We start from the raw sequence: 19809 nt of genomic DNA on the forward strand, positions 1-19809 counted from the left end.
TGGCCATGTGGTCTGGCAGAACTAACTCATTCAGCAATCTAGCTGAGTCGATAAATGTGTATAAGTTCTCAGGAGAACCATCGTAAGGTTGTATAAGAGCCGTCGCCTGACGTAAGTCGAACGGGGTTGTTGTTTGGGTCATTGTGTCGTTTTTGGTTGCTTTAATACATGCGAGTTTAAATTTTATTATTTCGCAAATTTCGTCAGTCCACAGTCTCGTATTTTTTACTAAGTTGTGGAAAGTCTTGTCGTCGATAATTTCTTGTTCTTTTGTAAAAAAATTTTCAAGGTCTATTTTTAATTCTTGGCATCTATTCAATTTTTCGTCGAGTAATTTTTCTGATAGTTTCGTGTTTATAGACTTTTTTACGTAAATGTGGAGTTTTTCTAGCTCCTTATAATTTTGCATTTCATTTTTGCTTGGATATATATATAACATTTATATAAAAATTTATTGCATTTTAAGTGGACATTATATTATTTTTATCGTTATTTTTTTTTTGTTAAAAGAAAAAATCATTCCTTTCGCAGTTATAAGATATAGTGTGTAGTCTTCTAGACATGAATATACATGCATAACCACATTTGTGTTTTTCAGGAATCGCCTGTTTGCGTTTTTCCTCTGCACGAATTTTAATTTCATTTAATTTGTCCTTGACCGTTAAAGGCCATTTGTCGTTATAAGAATTTTCCATTGTCGACTATAAAAAAATGTTTGTATACGTAATTTAAATTTAAATGTTGGTCAATTGTATTTGTCGTGCGGCCTTGATTGCTATTTTTTTTTGAATTGTTTATGTAATTCCAATATTCCTTTTAATAACAGATATCCAACTATTATTATAACCAGGGCGCAAAGCGCGATGCCTTCGATTTCTCTCTGCTGTGGGACTAATGTATTGTTGATGGTTTCGTCTGACGAAAACCAACCCATCTTGAACTTTATTCACAAATGTTATTTGTCTTAATTCAATATTTCCCTAGCTAGTTGTCCCTAATTCTTAATTTAAGCACAGTACCTTGGGTTTACTTCCATTTCGTCCTCACGTTGTAGGTACTCGTGTGTGAGCGTTGTCGTCGTCTCCTTGTGCTGTAGCGGGTCCTTCCTTGGTGACACACGGTTTTTGTTTTATTTCTGTTTGCACACAGAATTTCTCAGGTAGTTCATAGTTAACGTCGCACGATGTTTTCCGGTTATTCACTGCTATCAAAAGAGCACCAATTACCGAAAATCGAACTAACTAACGATAATAACGATCGTCATTTGCATTTTTTTTTTTGCATCACTAAACACTCGTTTATCAGTTATTGAATTCTGTTTGTTGCTAGCCACTAAAGCCAAATTGCACACTTCACCAAATCACCAATAATTGGAACTTTTTGCCATCACTGTGGAATGCCAGGAACACTTTTTACAGGCATGCAACTATATCCGGAGGGAGGAGTTAGAACGCGCAGCGTAAGTCTGATTTAACCGATGACATGTCTCGGTCATTGTATTGTATTTGAGTACGAGAGAGTGAGTAATGTTTCAAGGCAAGTGTGTGAGTGTGATACAGAAGAGGGAAGGTTGAGAGTAGTCAGGTTTAACTCTCGTGAGTGTCGGTTCGAGTCAGTGTGCTTTCCTGGGTTACTGTTATTCTAGGTCATGCCATAAGGCACTGTCTGAGAGAGGTGTAGAGGTGGAGAAGCGGGGAAATGACATAACTGCTTTGTTTTTGAGTGATATTTGATACTTAAGTTTCCTTGTTTGTATTTATCGTATGAATGCGGTGTTTTTCGCTGGGCTGAAATAAGTGCTGACAATTTAATCGCCTTATGTAGGTGAAGTTTATATTTCAAGTGGGTTTCTGGGTTTCATGGCTTGGTGTCGAGTGGAAATTTGTCGAGTACGTGTTCTATGGGAATTTGTCAAGTGCGTGTGGGAAAGATTTACTTTTGAATATTTTACATGGTCTGAGATGTGTGAAAGATTTAATGTTACATGCTCATATTACAATGTCCAATTCTTCCACTTTGTAAATACCAGGAAATCGATTAACAATTAACTGTTCCATTTTTGAAAAGACACTAGTTGCATTAAAATTGAGTCTTGGATGTGTTTACAGAAAAGTAATAAAATGAAGGTCAATTTTCTAATTTTTGAAGGGCGTTGATTTTTTTCGAATGTCTATTTTTTTAAAGTTTCCTATTAGTTCTCTACAACTCATTCTTGGACACCATTTTAAACAATCAAGAATTTGAAGAAAAGTCTTGCGTAAAACATGAACTATTTAAAAAAAATTATAAATTGAAAATAAAAATCTTATGAAAGACTTGGCATATTTAGATGAAATATCCCACTGATTTCGAGGTTTCATTTGTTTTAAACGAAAAATTAGTGGTCTGTTTGTTATTCTTTGCTCTTGGAACTGTTGCTCCGAAAATATATTATTTTTCTGTGTTTATTAATAATTTATACGTTTACGTTTCGTCTTAGACTAACCAGAGCATTAGCAGTTTAATTTTAACTTCTAATGTCACCTCTTAGCTCTACATAACTCGCAAAGCAGTCTTAAAGATAATGTTATTTACTAAATACTTATCAAATCAAAACGGATATGTGCACCTAGCATAAATTTAGGGGTAACAAATAATGGTTTTCCCTTCAAAGTTACCACTTGATGTGCCGTACGAAAAAACATATGACGACTTTCTGGTCATCGGGTTATCAAAGATTAGTCGTTTAACGATTTTGGAACCTTGTGGATGACCAGTTTGTGGTAAGTGCACAAGACCATTACGTTTCGTCTTCGATTCATCAGTGCATTAGCAGTTTATGTTGAACTGATAAAGCTACCTCGCGGTATCCCACCAAAATTCTTAAATTCAATGGAAATTTGTTCAAAGAAAAACCTTAACTTATTTGATTTTTCGCGTTCGAATAGCGCATTTCACACCAAGCTACTCCGCGTAGAATTTTCTCACTGTCCCTTTTCTCATACGTATTTACTCTATTCTGGTTGATCGCATTTAATAACTATATACTTTAATTAAATAGCTTAACGGCCATCGTCGTTATTGTCACTGTCATGTGCAGAGCACATTCGGTCGCAGTACCGCGTGACGGTAGTGTTTAAATTTGGCATGAAAAATTTAATGAATCAACTACTAAACGAAGCTGTCTGTCCGTCAGTTTGTACGAACGACGTGACAAATCGAGTGGACTGGATTGCAAGCGATAATTATGATGATGCTGCTGAGACTATGATCGTCTCTGTCGGTTGTCAGTCAGAACATTTCTTTCAGAAGTTGTTGTTTTGATGGGATGAGGTAAGAGATTAGAAACTCGTTGATTTTTAATGATGTTGCTCACAAGTTAATCCGAAATGATCATTTTAATCACTCTTGAAATTATTTTGTATCATGTTGTTACTGGTTAGTGCTAAGCTTGAAATAAATATATTTTTTTCTTTTCTGTTTCGATTCGTCTCCGACTCAACAGTGCCTAACAGTTCAAATTGAACTGCTCATGCTGCTTAGCAGTTTTTTTCTAATTGAAAAGTTGCATTGATAGTTCAATTTAAACTGCTAGACCTGGATGAGTCGGAAATCCAATTAAAAACAAATTATCTTGAGTAAAGATTGTCAGAATCTATAATTGACTTGACTAGTTCCTAATTAGAGTTTGCAGCTGTTCTGGAACCCCACATCGAATTCTTTTGCAAAGAGATGGGAAAGTTTTTGATACCAACAGAGCTATCATAAATTTTTTATACTTTCAAATACCATTTCATCGGAAAGTTATTCCAAAGTTTCGTTGCTTAGGACTACCTGATTCAACCCTCTGGGAATTCAACTTTTATTTCGTAAACACTTTCAGCTTCTGTGGCAAGATCCTGCTCAAACCGAACCTCAAAAAAAAATCCCACAACCCAACTGAATGGCATTTCTAAAAATTCTCTCTCTCTCTCTCTTTCTTTCCAGCGAGGTAGCGACGAACTCCTGAGTCAGGCAGCAGTCATGGCACCGGCCTCGGACAACAACAACCAGGACCTGGCAACCAAGAAGGCCAAACTGGAACCGAACACAGTGATTGGCGTGGGTGGCATTAGTAAGTATCCCGTCTTCACCAATGTTATCTCTGGCATATTGTTGCCATAAGTGTTTATTTTTGCTTTGGATTTTGATTCGGATGAAATCTCCGCTTTCTGTTTTGTGAGGCTCCGGGGGGGAGTGAAATAAATCGCCGAAAATACAAACAAATACACCGGATTTGAACTTGGACCGGGGAAGATCAAACGGGTTGCAAATATCCGACCAGGGCTGACATTATGCATCTCGAATCGAGTTGCTCGAAACGATTATTTTTGAAGTCGATTCGACTGAACTGAGGCATTATGTATCGCTTTCGACCTCGTGATCGAGATCCTAACAATGTGGTACTAGATTTCGACTGACGCTGTTCGAACTGTCATAACCAGAGATGCCATTTATACAGATTTATCTGTATTATACAGATTTTTACATGCGCATACAGATTTAATACAGAGTACAAATTTCTTACAGATTTCTTAAATTTAATACAGATTTATACAGATTTCACCAAAAGTATTATGGAAATAATTAAACTATCTATTAGTATTTCAGCTATCTATTAGTATTTGATTGCAATGACGAGATAAACGTTTAGGAATCAACGTACAAATCACTTTTTAAAATATATATTTTTTGTGCAGATATTTAAAGAAGAACACTGAAATCCATTTATATTAAAATTTGTAACTAAATTGAACTTAAAAGTTAGTTAGTCATGAAACATTATTGCCAGACTGACAGTTGTATTTCCTGACTCGACGTTGCATATTGGGTTTTGGAAATCCATCTCAACTTATGAAGTGAACATTTTCAAATTAGACAAGCATGTGTTGTTGATAGGAAAAAACTAAAAAAATTTCGTCGATGAATATAATATAAGATATGAAATTTAATCTACCACTCTATAGCCATAATCTATTGGAATAACACCTTTTAACATAATTGTATTGTAGAACTTTCATTTTATTAGCGAATACAGATAAATACAGATATTTTATACGAATCAATACATATTTTCTATGAAAATATCTGGCATCTCTGGTCATAACATACATAGGTAAACAAACCCACATACATTGCAATCATGAAAAAAATTAAACTGAATTATTGTTCGAGTATTTTCGATTACATTTATTCAGTTCAAGAACTGAAAAGAAGCAAACTGTTTGTAATACTGCGGTTTTAAGTTGCCGCACGAAATTAACATGAACACATTTCTGAAATTTAAATCAAGAAGCAGATTCGTTTCCACTCCATTTGAAAACGTAAAGAATTTTTTCAAGCGTGTTCTTGTACACAATTTATCGATGAACTTTTGAAATTATAATAAAAAAAAATCTGTATTTTTCATGTATTGTTTCAAGTCTAATACAATTTACGTCATCCATATGTGTAGTTTTAATCAAAGGTTTTTAGGTTTTGCTGCTTTCTTTGTAGTATTTTATCATATTTATTAGGAGCTAATATACCAGGAGCAACCCATTCTTTGTAGTCTTCATAATCTATTTAGGTACTATTGAAGAGTCAAATACACGCTAATAGCACGAGATTGTGATGCTTTTGGAATATTCTAAATACTTTCAAGGTGTTTGGACAAATTTTTCAATTAACTTGAGTTAGATATATGAGTAAAAACATTATTTGCTCATTGTTATCGAGCGAATAAGCTTTTTCCTACAATTCGTTTGAGCGACGTTATAAGGCTTTCGACCATTCCTTATCGAGTTCAGTCGTTTACGAGCTCGATTGTTTTGGTTCCATAATGCCAAAACTTCTCGATAATCTAATACTTCTTCGAGTGAAGTCGAACGAAGCTCGATGATCGACTTCGAATCGAGAACCATAATACGAAACGTGGTCGATTCGATAAAATTTCAGTCGAATCGAGATACATAATGCCACCCCAGATCCCGTTCGTTCCGTCCCGTGCCGTGGCGAGAGATTAGCAGCTGTTTTTCTCCCCCGAACCGCTCGAGCGGAAAATGAGTTAAAATGTAAGACAAACTTTGACCACCGGGCCCGAGTCCTTTGATCCGAGGAAAATTGCCTGCTGATGATAGATAAACAATCGTCATCCGGTCTGTTCGGAGCACGAACACGAGACTAGACAAAATCTAATCTTACCGGCAAGACAATGAGAAATCTCGAGCAGCAGAATGTGGTTACGGTCAAAAGGGCAAACAATCCGAGGAAGATTATATCTTCCTTACCCCCTCCAGGAGCCAGGACTTTCTTCTCTTCTTTTTCCACCCATCGGACAGGACTCTCATCGAGGGTTTGTTATCATTTAATTTCCAATTCGAACAACTTTGTCCGATTGTTGGAACACCCCGGACACCGAAGCGGCAAGGGTAAGGGGGAAAGTTTGTTTTCTTCATCCTCATCGTTTATCGGAAACCGAACGGATAGGATCAGAGAAATTGATGTTTTATTCATTGCTCTCCTGAACGAGACGAACAACGAGCGGGACAAACTGTTTATTGTTTTTTTTCTCTCGTTTCATTCGCTTGATTTAGCGTGAATCGAGTCAGAAATGAAAGGTTTCACTTATCCGTAAATGAGAACCCGGATACTTTGGGCTATGCTTATTTTACGGAAATTAATAGTCATCCTTGTGTAGGCTGACTCAACAGTCTGCTTCGAGAAGTAGTGTTAATTTATCGTTTAGTCATCAGTTTCCGATTGGCATCGCTCGGGGCTTCGCTAACTAGAAAAATCATTCGAAGAAATTCATTTCGAAAGCAGTTAACAAAACTTCTAAAAAACAAAATCAAACTCGCATAATGACAGAGCGCACCAAACATTCCTTTGTCCATTAACTCCGCGATTACACCAACGGGTCATTATTCTCCCTACCCGTTCCGAAGTCCGACAATGATTACACCTGTGAAATGGGCCGTGAAACAATCATAAACATTATCATCGTTGTCCCTGCGATGCTCGCTCGTTCGCCCGTTCGACTTACATGTGCTTGGTGGGGGAGTTCGATTAGCTCCGAGGACCGAGGACCCAACTGTTGCCTAACTGTTGGCTGCATTTTATGACCACTCAGTCATTCACAAGCGGAAAAAGGAGGTGGTTGGGTCGGGGGGAGGTAAATACTTATCCATCAGAAGGGGTGTCGAAAGAGAATAACTGAAGACCTATTCTCTGCCACTCCGGAGTTCGGTTTTCGTTCGCGGGACGTTTTCCCTGAACACTGGGGGAAAGAAAATGCGAAAGAATGTAATCAATTAGTCATTGATGTTGGCGCGAGTCATTTGGATGGAGGAAAGAGAGTGGGAGTGGCGCGTTTCCACGTAGAACCATTATCATCGGGTAAGATAAGTACGGAAATTCGATACTATTAAATGTCGTTTCAAAATCGTTGGAATGGGGGGAGCGGTAGTTGTTGGTTGGGGTTGATATTGCGTGACAAATGAACAGATTTCCTGTTGCTTTGTATTATTCTGTGATGTGATCTTTCCGTATTAGCTCGGAAACTTATCGGTCTATCCGGCTTCTTTGTTGGAGTTAGTTGTTTTCGGAAAAAAGTCATTCGCGCTTCTCAAAGAAGTCGCCAAAAATACCAAAAATACCAAAAATACCAAAAATACCAAAAATACCAAAAATACCAAAAATACCAAAAATACCAAAAATACCAAAAATACCAAAAATACCAAAAATACCAAAAATACCAAAAATACCAAAAATACCAAAAATACCAAAAATACCAAAAATACCAAAAATACCAAAAATACCAAAAATACCAAAAATACCAAAAATACCAAAAATTCCAAAAATACCAAAAATACCAAAAATACCAAAAATACCAAAAATACCAAAAATACCAAAAATACCAAAAATTCCAAAAATACCAAAAATACCAAAAATACCAAAAATACCAAAAATACCAAAAATACCAAAAATACCAAAAATACCAAAAATACCAAAAATACCAAAAATACCAAAAATACAAAAAATACAAAAAATACAAAAAATACAAAAAATACAAAAAATACAAGAAATACAAAAAATACAAAAAATACAAAAAATACAAAAAATACAAAAAATACAAAAAATACAAAAAATACAAAAAAATACAAAAAATACAAAAAATACAAAAAATACAAAAAATACAAAAAATACAAAAAATACAAAAAATACAAAAAATACAAAAAATACAAAAAATACAAAAAATACAAAAAATACAAAAAATACAAAAAATACAAAAAATACAACAAATACAAAAAATACCAAAAATAACAAAAATACCAAAATTCTCACAAATACTACAAAACTACCGCAAAACTTCACAAAAATACTTCAAAATATATCATTAAAATACCACAAAAATACTGCAAAAAAAATGCCACTAAAAACACAAAAATACCACAAAAATTACACAAAAAATCCACAAAAACATTACAAATAACCAAAATACCACCAAAATGCAACAAAAAAAAACAAAAATATCTAAAAAATAACACATATTTACCACAAAATTAGCACAAAAATTACACAAAAATAACACAAAAAATGCCAAGAAAAACCCAGAAAATACTACAAAAATATAACAAAAAATACCGCAGAAATACCACAAAAATAACACAAAAATACCACGAAAATAGCGCAAGAATAGGTACAATCCCTACGGGCTCTGATCCGGTTCGGTTTTTAATTTTAATCTGGTACCGGTTAGGCTCGAGTTCATAAAGCCAATATAGTGCAATTGATTGAAAGATGATGAAATAGCAGAAATAGCGTATGTACAAAACAGAAAAAAAAAACAAATACTTCGAAACAATAACATAACAAAAGTCACATATAATCAAGAATATCAAAACTAACAAAAATGTTACCAAAACAAAAATTGCCAAGTTATTTCTAAGTTTAACAAAAAGTAGAAAAAACTGACAAAAGAAGATAAAAGGCACGAAAGTTATGAAAAAATATTATTACTATGAAAAATAACGAAAATAGTCGAAGTAATGAAAGTAGAAATTAAAAAATTAAAATTAATAGATTATAGGGTTACAAAGTAGCAAAATGAAAATGTCTAAAAATATCATATTAGCCAAATGCGTATTAAACCAAATTTTCAGGATAGGAAAATTAACAGAAACTCAGGTAAGAAAATTACTAAAATAGTGAAAAATTAAAAAATTACAGCAGTTGATAACTTGTAACATTCAGAAGACTAGTTTAGATATTAAAAGTAGAAAAAAGATGAAGCGGTAAATATAGGCAATATGTTAAAAGTAACAAGACCGCAAAATTATAATTAATAGTGTAAACAAAAAAAAAATTGCCTAAAATAAAAAAAAATAAATAAACCGGGACATTGATTTTAGAAAAAAAAATACCGACATAGGACAAATAACAGAAACACTGGTGCAAAATAAATAAAACTATAAAAAATGACGTAAATTAAAAAGTGGTTTAATAATAAATTCAAAATGAATTGCAAACGAATGAAAATAATAGGCGAGAAAAATTATAAAAAAAAATAGTTAAAAAAGTAAAAGTGGTAATATGCCAAAAATAAAAAAAAAAACTGCAGGTTTATAATTGTCTTTAGTCATCAATATAAAATCAGAATAAGACATGGCTAGAAGAAAAAAAAACAAATATCAAACAAAAAATTAATTCACTTGCAACATTTGAAAAATTACAGTTACGAGAACCGCTGATCCTGGAACTTCTTTCTGCAGACAGCCTCTTTTTCCAATCGAAATGCCGACACCAGATGCCGAGGCTTTTCCCAGTGCGGAAAATTCGACGTCAACTCTGTTCATCGTCGTTTAATTAATATAATTTATTAAAATTCATCATCATTAAATCCTAAACGAACAATAGAGAAAACCCTCGGCTTCGAAGGAGACCGGAGGTGCGCTGCTAACATTTCGGCTGTGGCAGAGTCCTTGCCTTCCGTGTGAAGCTCCATCTGCTGGGCCGCGGTTATTCGTGCCGCATTTCGGGCGGATCTGCGGGGCTGGATTATGATGGAACCGTTATTCGATTGGGGAGTTAATTTTAATTAACTATGCGCCATCAATGTAATCTTGTCAACCTCAACAAAAGCCTTTGCCCCTACCCCGGTTGTCGTCTGTCGGAATCCCTCTCCCCGTTTCGACCGACCACCTTCTGTTCAGTGGAATTCACGGGAACACGTGCGTCGCGGGCCTCTATGCGATAATTGATTATTATCGTTCAACAATTTTTGACGCCAGTAGTAGTCAGGAGGAGTTTCCGGTTAAATGGAAAGCCGTTCTACGATCATCTCGACGACGTTGGATGGGACGAGGGTGGATGGTGGCTGTCGCCACGGGATTCCAAGTTGACAGGTGGTCTTGATGGTTGACTATTTGGATTGGTTTGGGATATTTTGTGCCAGCGAAAAGATGCTGATTTTTCGTTCTCTGGAATGCTATTTTGGATTTGATACTGACACTTTGAAATGTCCTTTCTTTCACTGTTTTATTACATTTCTTTGGTTATTGGTTATTGGTTAAATTAGTAGGAAATAATCTCAAAGCAAAGGGACAAAATATATCGCAATTGTATTTCACTTATCCTATTACAATTCCCATTCCTGGTTTCTATTCCTAGTTCCTGTTCCTGATTCCAGTTTATGATTCCTATCCTTGGTTCTTATTCCTAGTTTCTATTTCTGGTTCCCATTCCTAGTTCCTATTTCTGATACCTATTTCTGGTTGATTGATTTATATAGTTTATTTATCCCCGGTTTTAACCTAATTATGGTCGCTCTATTTCTGGTTCTTATTTCTGATTCATGTTTCTGGTTCCTATTTTCATTCTCATTCTCATTCCTGGTTTCTATTTCTGGCTCCTATTTCTAGTTACTATTACGGGTTCTAATTTTTGGCTTCCATTACTAGTTTCGATTTCTGGGTCCTAATTATGGTTCATGTTTCTTATTCCTATTCCTGGTTCCTGTTTCTGATTTGCACTTCTGGTTCATATTCCTGGCTCCCATTTCTGTTCTATTCATTTTCCTATTCATGTTTCCTGTTACTATTTCCAAACCTATTCGTGTTCATGGTTTATATTCCTAGTTCCTATTCCTTGTTCCTTTTCCTGTTTTCTATTCCTGATTCCTTTTATTGGTTCCTATTCCTGGTTCCTATTTTTGGCTCTTATTCCGATTTCTGGTTTTTAATTATGGTTCCTATTCATGGTTCTTATTCATGGTTCCTATTTCTTGTTCTCATTTCTGATTCCGATTCTTGGTTTCTATTTTTTGTTCCTGCTCATGATTTATACTTCTGATTTCCATCTATAGTTTTTATATCTTGTACTTAGTTATAATTCCTATTCCTGGTTCCTAAATATGGTTTCTATTCCTGGGTCCAATTCCTGGTTCCCATTCTTGGTCTGTATTCCTGGTTCTTATTTCTGATTCATATTTCTTGTTCTGATTACTATTCTCATTCTTATTCCTGGTTTCTATATCTGGTTTCTATTTCTGGCTCCTATGTCTAGTTCCTATTCCGGGTCCCTATTTTTGGCTCCCATGACTAGTTTCGATTTGTGGTTCCTAATTATAGTTTCTGTTTCTGGTACCTATTCCTGGTTCCTATATCTGGTTTGTACTTCTGGTTTATATTCCTGGCTCCCATTTCTATTCTGTTTTTTTCCTATTCATGTTTCCTGTTACTATTTCCAAACCTATTCCTGGTTACTATTCTTAGTGGAACTGGTTCCTATTTCTGGCTCTCATTCCTAGTTCCGCTTTCTGATTCCTAATTATGGTTCCTATTCATAGTTCCTATTTCTTGTTCCTATTTCTGATTCCCATTCTTAGTTTCTATTTTTTGTTTCTATTTATGATTCCTCTTCCTGGTTCTTATCTCTGGTTCCTAAATATGGTTTCTATTCCTGGGTTTCCATTCTTGGTCTCTATTCTCCCAGTCCCAGTCCCAGTCCCAGTCCCAGTCCCAGTCCCAGTCCCAGTCCCAGTCCCAGTCCCAGTCCCAGTCCCAGTCCCAGTCCCAGTCCCAGTCCCAGTCCCAGTCCCAGTCCCAGTCCCAGTCCCAGTCCCAGTCCCAGTCCCAGTCCCAGTCCCAGTCCCAGTCCCAGTCCCAGTCCCAGTCCCAGTCCCAGTCCCAGTCCCAGTCCCAGTCCCAGTCCCAGTCCCAGTCCCAGTCCCAGTCCCAGTCCCAGTCCCAGTCCCAGTCCCAGTCCCAGTCCCAGTCCCAGTCCCAGTCCCAGTCCCAGTCCCAGTCCCAGTCCCAGTCCCAGTCCCAGTCCCAGTCCCAGTCCCAGTCCCAGTCCCAGTCCCAGTCCCAGTCCCAGTCCCAGTCCCAGTCCCAGTCCCAGTCCCAGTCCCAGTCCCAGTCCCAGTCCCAGTCCCAGTCCCAGTCCCAGTCCCAGTCCCAGTCCCAGTCCCAGTCCCAGTCCCAGTCCCAGTCCCAGTCCCAGTCCCAGTCCCAGTCCCAGTCCCTCATTCGTGTTTATTCCTCACTCTTTGTTCGAACTTCGATTTGTAGCTCCAATCCCATATATTTTTCTTTATATTCCCAAATTTTTCTAGCCGTATGCATACCCATGCCACTCATCCGTGATCGCCGATAGCACCACCCAATAAAACAAATATTTCAACCCTCCTAAATTGGCACCTTTCATCACAATGGCTTTCATTTCATTTCCGCAGGGCTTTATGGTCCGTGTCGTGAAAGCCTCCTTTATCATAAAGAAGAGAGCCCGGCCCATTTCCGTTGGTTACATCTTTCAACCAAGACCGGCACAGCAAAGACGGATTCCCGTGCCTACGGCGATCGTTTCTCAGCCGCTGTCATATCAACATCGCCGTTTCCCTACCAGCACCGGTCTAGTCCTTTTTATCCTATAGTAAATCGACATTAAGTTACACGTGTAACTCCCTTTACTACCCGCCATTCTGCCCACCGCATCAAGATTTCCGCTCGGCAGGATACCATTGATACTGTCCCATATAATATTTTGCGGGAAGAGATGGATGGAATGGCGGCGGCACGGTAATATATATGACCTCCTATTCGTCACACCTGCGGGTGAGACTTACAGCTTCCTTGGATGGAGTAGCCACGGGAGATCATTAAAAAATGGTTCCCCCGTTGGATCATCCACTTTCATAAACCCGACCGGGGAAAACCTACGACAAAATCCGGTACCCGTTTCATCATTCGTTCAGGGTGCAGGGATAAGATGTGTGTCGCCGTCTTTCCCGGAAACTGTCGCAACCCCATAAAGAGACGCTTCTGAGATTTAATCTTCAAATTCATAAATATTAAGTATGATCCGGTAATGGGACAAACATAAATCTGAGTTTTCCCTTTCCCGACCGAAGGCCGAATGAGAAAGAAATAGACCGAAACTGCTGACCGGCAACCCTTTTTTTGCCCGGCCAGTAGAAAAAAAAGAAACTTGAATACTGAACTGAAGGTAAAAACGTTAGGAGTGTGATTATTATAAATCTAATTTAGGACGTTGTCGTGTTGCGAATTCCCTTTCTTTCGCCGGTCGGGTTGGTCGCAGAGAAATTCTTGAATAGAAGAAGAAAACCCCTGGAAGAGGATTACTACGAAGGCGGTTCCGCGTTTGGAACCGAGGGGTCCACCCTTTCAACGTTGATTTTGTCGACGACCATCGGGTGGTGATGGTGGTGGTGGTGGTGTTGGTATCGGGGCCACTGATTTATGGCTTTTCTCTTTCCCTTCCGAATTATTTTCCGCACTCGGTCCGCGTGAACTGAAATGTTAGAAACAATGTTTGAGTTACGGTTGTTGTCTGCTACGGCGTCAAACGACGCCGTAGTCCGTTGCCCGCTATCGCCGCTTGGTTTGATTGATTTATAATGATTGGTTCGAGTGGTTCCTGCGCCTAGAACAATTAGAGATGGTGCGGTGCGTGCTGTGCGAGTATTAAGTTCTCATTTGGGCACTTTTTGGTTAGGATATTTTGTGTCAACAAAGCTGGAAAATAGGGGAGCAGTCTGTTCTTTTAATTTTAATGACTTATTATGGGACTTGTTTGTCAAACGTGATAGCTTTTTTCCCTCAGTGAGATTAGGAGATCGTTTCAAAACTCAACTTGTACCCCAACACTCAGATGACCGAATCACATAAATCATTTTACTCTGTTTGCTGACATTTGAATGTTACTGAAAATATGAGTATTTCAAAAAATAACATTTCACAGAATACGATTTCAGCTGACCTCGAAGATTTTGACATCTGAGCAATTCATTGTGATTCCTCACAGGTTGAGGAGTGCGGGCAGTTTCTAAACCGCATCACAAACCGTACCATAATAAAAGCTAAAATCTCTGATACGTACCGCTTAAAAACCGCACAAAAAAACGTAATAAACGTAATTAACGGCAACACTGATATCCTCAGTTTTGTTTCGCTCCTATCATACTCTCACCCTTCCTTCAAACTAATTCCCACCGAACTCGGTTCGTTTTTGCTTTGTTCTGTCACTTCGTTTTTGTTTCGTCTATCACTGGTTCAATCATACCTAGCATGTACCTGGTGTACGTACACGATGTACGTGCACGTCAACTCGAACCAATGTACGTACTGTGTTCGTTCGCGTACGGTGCTCGGGATGAACTTGAACATGCATTCGCAGTAAGTTTGAGGTTGGACATGTGCTTGAAAATTCGTGCATAGGCACAAACGTACTGATGTTCCTGAGAAGACTGGTAATAAATAAATAATTTCAGTTTCAGTCTAAAAAATAACAATCAACCATGTGTTTCCATTGAAGCTCTGTTAGAAGGAAACGCATAGTAATTATGCACCATACGTTTCATTTTATTAATGGAGATGCATGGTTGAACGTTATTTTTTCTTAAGCCATGGTACAAAAATTAGTATTCCATGTTTTTGAAAAATGTGAAAAAAAACTAAAAGTGTATAAAAATAATATTTAAAATTTTTAAACGTTCGAAAAAATTTCTAAATCTTCCTGACAATGTCTAAAACATAATTATGGCAGTTGAAGGTTTCAAATTCTGAGAAAATTATCCTGTTCTCAGGCTCTTTCCAACCAAACCCTTTGGGAGCAGAATGCATATACTTTGCCTTCTATAGCCTTTTGTAAGTTATGGCATTAAAGATGGCTTTTTGGTCAAGTGTTGCTTTACAAATTTTTATTTTGCGTTAAAAGCCGACGTTTCGAAGGAATATCCCTTCATCTTCAGGGCAAACACGACAACAAATATTTTTCGTCAAGTGGATTGAAACATTTAAAATGATCAAAAAAAAATTTCAATCCACTTGACGAAAAATATTTGTTGTCGTTTTTGCCCTGAAGATGAAGGGATATTCCTTCGAAACGTCGGCTTTTAATGCAAAATAAATATTTTGTAAAGCAACACTTGACCAAAAAGCCATCTTTCAATAAATTACAACAAAGTGGTCGTACCGTCTTCACAATATGGCATTAAATGTTTTTTTGGTTCTGAAAAATTTACGAAAATCCCAGATTCGATTAAAATTTTGTGAATAAATAATTTCGACATTCCAGACAATTTTAAGACATTTGGCAAAAAAAAATCCCAGAGTCGTTTTAATCAACAAAAAAAATTCGAGATAACACTAGATCTCGACGTTACATGAAATTCTAAGACATATCTCATCGAAAATAAAATTTCGATTTCGGAAATTCCATATAAAACAATCCGTCTCTTCTCTTATGGTGATTTTTTTATATCAAACAAAACTCAAACCGACCGGACGGCTTCACAACCCAAATCCGATTTGGTGTTATCTCAAAATTTTGATTTTTTTATACCAATGCCTTAAAATTTCATTAAATTAACAACAGATTGGCATTTGTCTGGCATCTCCCATTTGTCTTTTTTTTCTCGACGTTTCAGACAATTCTAAGACATTTGGAATGAAAATTATAAATCTCAAAATCTCAGTTCCAGAGAGTCGATTTTTTCAAAAAACAATTTTTTCTTCGAGATAACACTTGATCTTGACGTTTCAGACAATTCTAAAACATTTCGCATTAAAAAAAGTTTGACTTCGAAAATTCCATATAAGGAGAATTGTCTTCAGGAGAAGTTTCAGGAGAATTATCACCAGTCTAATGTTGTATAACAATCTGAATTGCTTCGGAAGCAGATTTCACATGCTTACTCGGCTATAGCCATTGTTTTATTGAAATTCGTCTCCCATTTCGAATGCTCATACCTTTCTGGCCATTTTACCAATCATATTTTGAACAAACGATTTTCTCATTGTTTCTGTTGGTTTTTACACTAATTATCTTTCACTCCAACGCTGTTTTAATAGTGGTGGGATATTTACGAAATTCCGTTATCTTAATTGCCAAGCACTTTTCAATAGGGTTAAATTTATTGGTTCTTATCTTTTAGCACAACATATGACACCGTTGGCACGATGCCACTCTAACGCGTTTCGAGCGTTATTGGCTGGATGCTAATTCAGACCAAAACAGGAGTTTTTTGTATGAATGGTAAAATACTTATTTTTTCAAGGTGCACTCTTCCGTATTAATCGTTCCGTTGACTGTCCCGAAAGTGATGAAGAGGAGTGCTCATTTCACCACATCTACGAATCGTGTGGCAGATCACAAATTCTTTAGCGAATTTCGAAGATTTTTTCTTTCCAACATTTTCGGCAATGATGTATACTGGTCCAGAAAATGGTAGAAATCGACTCTGATAGTGTTTGTTAAAAGTGGGTTCTTTTTGGACCCACCTTTATATATATTTTCGCTAATTCCGTCAATGTCCGGTGATCATTCTGAACAGCACAGCCCCCGCTACGAAAAATTTATTCCATTCGGACTCAAATGGAGCACAATGAGGTTTTTTTACGAGGTTTTCAAGCGGATTTCCCATGCTACGCGGGTTTTTACACCGGTTTCCGAAGTCACGTGGTTCATTTTTACGCGAATCTCCGAAGTTTTATAACACGAAATTTCAAAGTTATCCGGTTTTCTTGTTTGTCTTAGAAATGCATGAAATGTCGAGATCTGGTGTTATCCCGATTTTTTTTAGTCAACTCTCTGACAAATTTTCGATTTGATTAAAAAACAAATACATCAGATCTCGACGTCGCATGCATTTCTAAGACATTGGGCTCCCAGCGACTACTGGATGTTCGCAGAAGAAGAAGAGGTTATCGCTTAAACTGAGGCCTATTTTGAAGATAAATCGTTCTACAAAAGTGGATGTTGAAATGTTAGAGTGGCGCTGGAATGATTGGGTTGCTCTTGATGGAGATTACGTTAATGAATAAAGTTAATTTTGAACCAAAATAAAAATCATGTTCTCTTTGTTAGGTCCGGGACTTTTCAGCTCACGTGTTAGATGAACTGGTTAAAAATTGATAGCATTGCTGACGAATCGCTATTCGAGAAATAAAAATAGCGACAAGGAACGCGGACGAAGTGAGCTCACCACTGCCAGCTAAGCACATAATGTATGTATGTATGTATGTATGTATGTGTGAAGCCACCATCAGTTCAAGGCATTACCAGTGGATGCAGGTAGACTTACAGTAGATCCGAATTTGATTATCAGATAACTTTCATATTACTGCTGTTAAGAAGGCCAAAATGGACTTTGAGGACCCGGCGCCTTCCAGCAATAACATCCGGCCATATAATAAAAGAATTCGCTGTACCAGCTTAAACCTGCCTGATGGTTTGTTTGTTAGAAGGGTGCGTCTTACTCATTTCAGACCTTCTGGGGAAAACACACAGCTTTCCCCTGTGAATCGGGTTGACATTTCACTCCTTCATCCAGTCATTCACTTGTAAGATACCCTGATGCACTCCCATCCCTCTTCCCTTACAATGTACTTGAGCATAGTATTATATAATGTAACATAATACACTTTAATATAATTTCCGGCAGTATAATACAATAAAACACAATATAGTATAAAACGGTGCAAAATCGTATGGTACAGTGTATTATAGTCTACTATAATATTTTATGATGAATATAATAGTATCATAATGTTATGTGACATAATATAGTAAAATATACCATAATATATTATAATATAGTTTGGTCACTATACGACACTGAATATAATAAAATATTATTATGCATAAAATATAAAAATGTAATACATCACAATGCAATATAATACACTTATAATTGTGTATTAAAAAATGCATTACAATACTATATAAAACAATACCAAACATTGTACCATAATATAGTATAATATAGTACAATGTAATATAATATAATACCACAAAATATGACGTAATATAATATGATACAATTTAATAATATATGTGTAAAGTGAAATGTTTAGTATGGAAATGAAAATGTAGCTGATAATGATAAAGATTATAATAATGGTAACAATAGTAATAATAATAATAATAGTAATAAAAATAATAATAATAATAATAATAGTAATAATAATAATAATAATAATAATAATAATAATAATAATAATAATAATAATAATAATAATAATAATAATACTAATAATAATAATAATAATAATAATAATAATAATAATAATAATAATAATAATAATAATAATAATAATAATAATAATAATAATAATAATAATAATAATAATAATAATAATAATAATAATAATAATAATAATAATAATAATAATAATAATAATAATAATACTTATATACTACAAAATAATATAATATAACATAATATAGTAAAATATATTTTAATTTAATATAATATAATACAATGTCATACAATATAATATATTATAAATCAATATATAAAATAACAGTTACTGCAGAGTGTCAGTTATGCTCTTCTATCTTCGCAGTACTGCAGGAAGTAGAATATTTCTCTTCTAATAAGGATAATAATATCCACATCTATAAAAATAATATATGTTATTATTATTGATGACAAATTAATAATACTAACAATAAATATAATAATGAAAATAATAAAAAAAAACAACATAATATAGTACAATGAATTATATAATAAATAATAGAATGAATAAAACACAACAGGAACCAGTGAGGACCAAGCTCACCTTGTGATGACCTTGATCTTTAGTTAAAATTTACTTTAAAAATGATAACTTATAAGGAAAACAAATTTATATTTTGCGCAGAGGTACGTAGTACTACTCATAATAAACCCTATAATATAATATAATATAATATAATATAATATAATATAATATAATATAATATAATATAATATAATATAATATAATATAATATAATACAACATAATGCAATACAATATAACATAATATAATAGAATACAATATAATATAATATATTATAATATAATACCATATAATATGATATAATGCAATGCAGTATAATACCATACAACATAGTATATAATAACATAAAATAGTGTAAGCCGATAATATGTGAAATTATATGCTATGATACAATATAACAGTTAATGTCGCAGTGTAAGTTACGCTCTTCTAATAATAATAATAATAATAATAATAATAATAATAATAATAACAATAATAATAATAATAATAATAATAATAATAATAATAATAATACATGATGTAATAAACAACAGAATTATATGTTGTAATATACTATGATAAACACTGCACTTTAGGATGGGCTTCAACCTACAAGCCATTTCGCACCCTCTCATTCTGCTACTAACGCAGAAGGCGATAGCACCCAGTCGACGCCGTTCTATTGATCAAATGTCATCATAGACGCTCGGGGAGGCATGAGATAGGGACTTGTGAGGACTTAGTTATCTCACCATTTGAC

General features: G+C 35.4%; 1 protein-coding gene across 13 annotated transcripts in view; it reads left to right on the forward strand.

Moving 5' to 3' along the window:
* LOC131433671 (polypyrimidine tract-binding protein 2) overlaps positions 1-19809 on the forward strand; it is a 728003-nt gene that overhangs the window by 640388 nt on the left and 67806 nt on the right. For all 13 annotated transcript variants that reach the window (XM_058600233.1, XM_058600259.1, XM_058600249.1 and 10 more), the window contains one exon: positions 3967-4093. In XM_058600233.1, the coding sequence (XP_058456216.1) occupies positions 3967-4093 (127 nt within the window). The remainder of the gene's footprint in view (positions 1-3966; positions 4094-19809) is intronic.

Source organism: Malaya genurostris, chromosome 1 (genome assembly GCF_030247185.1).
Source record: "Malaya genurostris strain Urasoe2022 chromosome 1, Malgen_1.1, whole genome shotgun sequence".
NCBI classification, from domain to species: domain Eukaryota; kingdom Metazoa; phylum Arthropoda; class Insecta; order Diptera; family Culicidae; genus Malaya; species Malaya genurostris.